The sequence below is a fragment of the Mandrillus leucophaeus genome, unplaced genomic scaffold (genome assembly GCF_000951045.1).
Source record: "Mandrillus leucophaeus isolate KB7577 unplaced genomic scaffold, Mleu.le_1.0 Scaffold10, whole genome shotgun sequence".
Classification (NCBI taxonomy): Eukaryota; Metazoa; Chordata; class Mammalia; order Primates; family Cercopithecidae; genus Mandrillus; species Mandrillus leucophaeus.
The window spans coordinates 6,266,840-6,272,612 of NW_012098098.1; the positions used below are offsets into that span (position 1 = coordinate 6,266,840).

At 61.1% G+C, this 5,773-nt stretch overlaps 1 protein-coding gene across 1 annotated transcript in view; it reads right to left on the minus strand.

Moving 5' to 3' along the window:
- GALNS (galactosamine (N-acetyl)-6-sulfatase) overlaps positions 1–5,773 on the minus strand; it is a 53,395-nt gene that overhangs the window by 10,657 nt on the left and 36,965 nt on the right. The window contains exons 11-13 of the mRNA XM_011971885.1: positions 4,409–4,512; positions 3,639–3,775; positions 2,537–2,639 (exon numbers count right to left, since the gene is read on the minus strand). Of these exons, the coding sequence (XP_011827275.1) occupies positions 2,537–2,639; positions 3,639–3,775; positions 4,409–4,512 (344 nt within the window). The remainder of the gene's footprint in view (positions 1–2,536; positions 2,640–3,638; positions 3,776–4,408; positions 4,513–5,773) is intronic.

Sequence of the window (5,773 nt, forward strand, 5' to 3'; positions counted from 1 at the left end):
CCCACCCCCACACTGCCAAGGGTGTTTTGTCCGTCACAGGCTCCCATCTGACCCACTCAGCCACGTGTGATAGGAACCAGAGGATCTCTGTCGTCCGCAAGGCTGGCCAGCTGCCAGAGACCAAGGCCCAGTCAGTGCCCTCCAAGAGAACCCCAGGCCCACAGGGCAGGTGAGTCCACGGGGCTCCGGCCACGGGCTGGCCTGCCGAGCCACACCCTGTGGGGCTGTGGAGCAGGACAGGAACAACAGATCACGGACTTGATACCCACGCAGGACGCAGATTCTCCCCGGCAGTGGCCACAACAGACAAAAACGTCACAGGAGCCCACTGTCATCTGCTCTTAGGCTGGAAAACAAATTCTGATTTTTCTTTTTATGTTCAAATTATGTGTCTAGGCCAGGTACGGCGCCTTACGCCTGTCATCCCAGCACTTTGGGAGGCTGAGGCAGGTGGATCACTTGAGGTCAAGTGTTTGAGACCAGCCTGGCCAACATGGTGAAACCCCATCTCTACTAAAAATACAAAAATCAGCCGGAGATAGTGGCAGATACCTGTAATCCCAGCTACTTGGGAGACTGAGGCAGGGGAATCGCTTGAACCCTGGAGGTGGAGGTTGCAGTGGGCTGAGATCATGCCACTCCACTCTAGCCTGGGCAACAGAGCCAGACTCTGTCTTAAAAAAAATTGTGTTTAATTGGATATACTTAAAAACCCATAAAACTCCAAAGAAAAAAATTCCAGGTTCCCTTCTTGGAACATTCAGCTGTGGCCCCCTTGGGACCCATTTGCTGACCAGCAGCTTCAGCCACGCCAGGCCCCTTCCCCGGCCCTCCCCACCCCACAACGCTCACAGTCCATGGTCCTCATTTTCTGCATCTCAGGCTGCGATTTTTACGAGTAAGGACATCTGCCCCGGAACAGGTGAGTTCACTACCGACGACCCCACTCTGCCTACGGCCATGAGGCCAAGCCCCAGGCCCTCAGGACCGCGGCATCTGCCATGAGGACAAGCCCTGGGCCCTCAGGACCGCGGCATCTGCCATGAAGCCAAGCCCCGGGCCCTCAGGACCGCGGCATCTGCCATGAGGACAAGCCCTGGGCCCTCAGGACCATGGTGCCTGGTGTCAGGGGCAGCCCCCAATACTCTCCAGGGAGTGGAGTGACGCGGTTAACAGCCTCCCTGCCTGCCGGTGCTGGGGGGCTTCTCCTGATGTTTTCTGAGCCCTTGCACAAACATGCTCCAGCAAAGAGTGGCATGCGAGTGAGACCCAGGCTGTGTCAGCGGCGAGTCTGCCTGCAAAACCTTCCAGACTTTTACAGGCGCTGACAGGAACCTGGGAGGCTCAGCCCGGGAGCTCTGTGTGCCCTTCTGGCTGCAGCCCGTCCACTCTGAACACCAACTTGGGCAAAAGCGGGGCTCACCGACCTTGTCCCAAGAGGGCCAATGGCAGGGACCCCATAGAGGGCCCCGGAGAGGGTGAGGGGTTGCGTGTGTGACAGTCGGGGACCAGCCCTCCTTCCAGAGGGTTCCACACACTGCCGGCCTCCAGGTAGCCAGGAAGTACCCATGGTGTTCACTAGAGCAGCCCTGAGGAATCCTGGGAGTCTGGAGAAGGGCGGATCACGGAGAGGGCCGGGGGACCGATGCCCAGGACGGCCCTCGCAAGCGGCAGTGTTGGGTAAAACCCGAAAAAGAGTGGGTGCAGGGCCTGCACAAGGTGAGGAGAGGCCAAAAACACTCCTGGGCACTGGTGCCCTCCAGCTGCTGCCCGGCGAGCAGCTTCACTCCTCAGCCTGGGTGCTCAGCCCTCAGCTCCAGTCCTCACTTCTAGTCCTTAGATTCTCCATTAAACTGAATGATTTTCTTCCCAATTAAGGCAGATTAACAGGGGGTTCATATCTCAAGACTTTGATGCTGGGAGTGGGTGGGGCTGAGAGAGACCCCTCAGGAGGGGGTCGGGGATGCTGGAGCGTGGGGATTAGCAGGGGCCAGAGAAGGCCCTGGGGAGGGAGCGGGAGGCTTGAGGCGAGGGCTCGTGGGAGAGTCTGGCACTGACAGTACTGGGGTAGCCTGGGGTGGCTGGAGCCCCAGGCCCTGTGCATGTGGCGTTTCACCCTCCCACGCTGGGGGCTGCTGTGGTGACGCTGAGGCTGTGGCCCCCATGTAGCACCCAGGCCAAACAGGCCACACCCCTATCGCCTCCAGCCTGGGGTGTGGGCGAGGCTCAGGTGCCCTGGCAGGATGGAGAGGCCCATGGGGGCCACCTGACCAGGGTCTGGGCCAGGCTTGGAGCTGTGCCGCAGGGCTGCTGTCATCATGCGGGGCAGGAAGAGGTCCCTCCCTCGCCTCCAGCCTGTCAGCTGCCACACCCTGGGCCACGCTGAAGGACTGGGGGCCACGCAGAGGAGGCTGTGGAGAGGGTGGGGCTCCTGCCTGTCTCACCCCCCTGTGCCTCCCCAAGGATGGCACTCAGGGGCCACATCTGGACAGAGATGGGGGCAGCTCCGCCCGCGCCCGTGTCCCGAGCCCCGTACCTGTCTGAAGTTCTCCCAGGAGTTGGTCCAGGTCCAGAAGTGAGCCTTGTGCTGCCCGAGGGTGGTCGCCATCAGCGTATCACCGCGGTAATAGAAGACAGGCCTGTCGGGCGGGGGGGAGGACCATGTAACGATGGGAAGGACTCGCTGGGTCCACCTGGGGGCTCCGGGCTGCGTCCGTCATCAGTGGCTCATGCCTCTGCGTGAGGTCTTGGTTGATACTTTACAAAGATGATCGAAAAGTGAAAAGGCTTGTAAGGTGGCCGGGGCTGGGGTGCCTGGGCGTCCCCTCATTGCTGGTCCTTGGCGAGGTCAGGCCAGGCCCTGGGGAGGGTGGGCAGGTGAGAGGCAAGCGGGTGGCACGGGGTCTCTGGACCACGTTGGGCCTGCGAGGCAGGAACGGGGAGTGGGGGATGCAGCCGGGCACCGTCTCTCCCCACAGTGACCAAGCACTTGTGCCAGTTCCTGAGAGGGGACAAGTGAGCAAAACCCCCTCTGTCCTGCCCCGGAAAGCCAGAGGAGGCAGCTGCCTTGGGCCATCCCCACCTTCTGTTTCCCATCAAGCCTTTGGAATAATCCTCATCCCTTCAGGGCCGCCCAGGAAACGTGGTTTGAGTGAAGTGGTGGCTGCTCTCGGGGGTAGGAAATGGACTTTGGACACCAAGGATTTAGACAGAAGTTAAGAGCCGGATGAGCCAGGCCGTGGACTTGGCAGAGCAGCGACTCAGGTGGAAGGAAACTACAGGAAGCCATGGGGCACCGAAAACCAGGCTGGGCAGGGAAGAGGCGTGGGGTGGGCAGGGGCGGTGTGTGCCTGGGTACAGGCAGGGATGAGGCCCCTCTTCCGGCCTTGCTCTCCCTCCTAAGGCTTTCCTGAGAGCCAGGGCCTCGCTGTGCTTGGACCTTCCCAGGGTGGCTCCCGCCCCACAGGCAGGTCCCCAGGTCCTCTCGTCACAGGCCCCCCGCCTCCTTCAGCACTGGGCACGAGCACGCCTGTGTCCGCAATGAGGGGCGGCTGGGCCTGGGGGTCACACCTGATCATCAGCTCTGGGCGTCACCACTTGGATCCGGGGGAAGGGGCCGGGGCAGTTCTAGCACCAACCTGTCCATCAGCCGGCCCTGCAGGAGGGCGGGGAGGAGATTGAGGCCATCAATGGCCCTGTCTCTGGGCGGCGTCAGGCCCGCAAGCGCCAGGCTGGTGGTGAAGAGGTCCATGATACTGCCCAGCTGGTGGCTCACCTGAAACACACGACAGCAACATGCTCAGGGCACTCTGCCCCGACCCGATGGGGCTGGGGGCCAATCCCCGGGGGGACGTGCGCCCCGCTGCCCAACTGGGTCTACAGATATGCACACATGCGCACATGCCCATGGCAGGGACTGAGCGGAGCCACAAGGCCTGTGAGTGGCAGAAGGGCCTCTAACCAGGTCTCAAAGACCCCAGAGCCAGGCCATGTCCTCACTCCCTGGCAGCCTCCTCTGCCCCTGTGGATCAGATGAAAGGAGAATCACAGCCCTGCCAGGGAGATGCCAGGAGGTCCCACCTCTCCAGGCCCACCTGTCTGGAGAGGACCGCCTTGCTCTAACACTGAAAGCCCTAACACCGCCGTGAGCCCTGCCCCTTAAGTCAGAAAAGCAAGTGGACGAAAACCAGGCGTGAAGGGGCAGCTGAGGCTGGACAGGAGCGCCTCTGAGTGGCTGTGGTGGGGACGGCTCCTGACACACCCAGGGAGCTCCAGGACAGGCAGGAGGGACAGGCAGGCCAGGCCCTGGGGAGGGTGGGCAGGCGAGAGGAAAGTGAGGGCTGCACACACCCTGGGATGGCCACAGGCCTGGGCCTGCTGCCCGGCAGACGGGTGGACGCTGACTCACCTGGCCTGCGGCGATGTGCCCCGGCCACCACGCGAGGGCAGGCTCCCTCATCCCTCCTTCAAACGTGGTCTGCTTCCCACACAGAAAGGGGCCGTTGCTGCCAGCTGGGAGAGAGGGGCCCCATGTCAGGCCACTGGGACCCGATGTCCCCAGGCCCTCCCCCTTCCCAGGTGACACTGAGTCACTGAGACCGGTCATGGGGACAAAGGGTCCGGCCGGGGCGCTCTGGCTGGAGTACGAGATCCGAGCCTCGGGGCAGCCCTCCAGGGGCTCATCTGAGATGCCGCAGCTGCAAGGTCTCCTGGGAAAGTGGCAACGTCATGCCCACTGAGGAAACGGAAATGCAACCACACGGTATCAGCAAGACTCAGAAACGTACACTCCCACAGCAGAGGCCCAGGCGCCGGTGCGCAGTCGCCGGCTGGTGCTTCCCGAACGTGAATGTTCACAAGCCTCCCGGTGTGTGGGGAACTTAAAATGCAGCCAACTTCTGGCCCCCTACGGTTCTGACTCCGTCAGTCAGGGTGGGGTGCAGGAATCTGTGTTTCGGACAAACCCCCAAGACTGGATTTTGGTCTCTGAGCCATCGCTTGTGGGAAGTGCTCATGGGGCAAAGGCCAGCTCCGGTGCCGGCACCATCCCCGGCTCACGCCCAGACATGGAGGGAGGAGGCAGGGGGCTCATGTCATGAACAAAAACCACTCCTGCTGCTGTAGCCTGAGCACCCGAGGCGCTCTCAGCTTCGGGTCCCCTGAAAAAAGGGGAAAAGGAAACCAAGGGGCTGGCTGTGGACTCACACCTGTCATCCCAGTACCTTGGGACGCTGAAGCAGGGGGATTGCTTGAACCCGAGAGTTCAAGACTAGCCTAGACTGGTTTCTACCAAAGAGAGACCATGGCTAAACCCCAACTCTACAAAAACAAAAATTAGCTGGGTGTGGTGGCGTGCCTCGTAGTCTCAGCTATTCAGGAGGCTATTCAGGAGGTGGGAGGATCATCTGAGCCCAGGAGGTCAAGGCTGCAGTGAGCTGAGATCACGCCACTGCACTCCAGCCTGGGTGACACAGCAAGACCTTGTCTCAAAAAAAGAGAAAAAAGAAAAAACTGGATGCGGTGGCTCACGCCTGTAATCCCAGCACTTTGGGAGGCTGAGGTGGGTGGATCACAAAGTCAGGTGATCGAGACTATCCTGGCCAACACGGTGAAACCCCATCTCTGCTAAAAATACAAAAAATTAGCTGGGCATGGTGGCGGGCACCTGTAGTCAAAGTTACTCAGGAGGCTGAGGCAGGAGAATGGCGGGAACCCGGGAGGCGGAGCTTACAGTGAGCCGAGATTGCGTCACTGCACTCAAGCCTGGGCGACA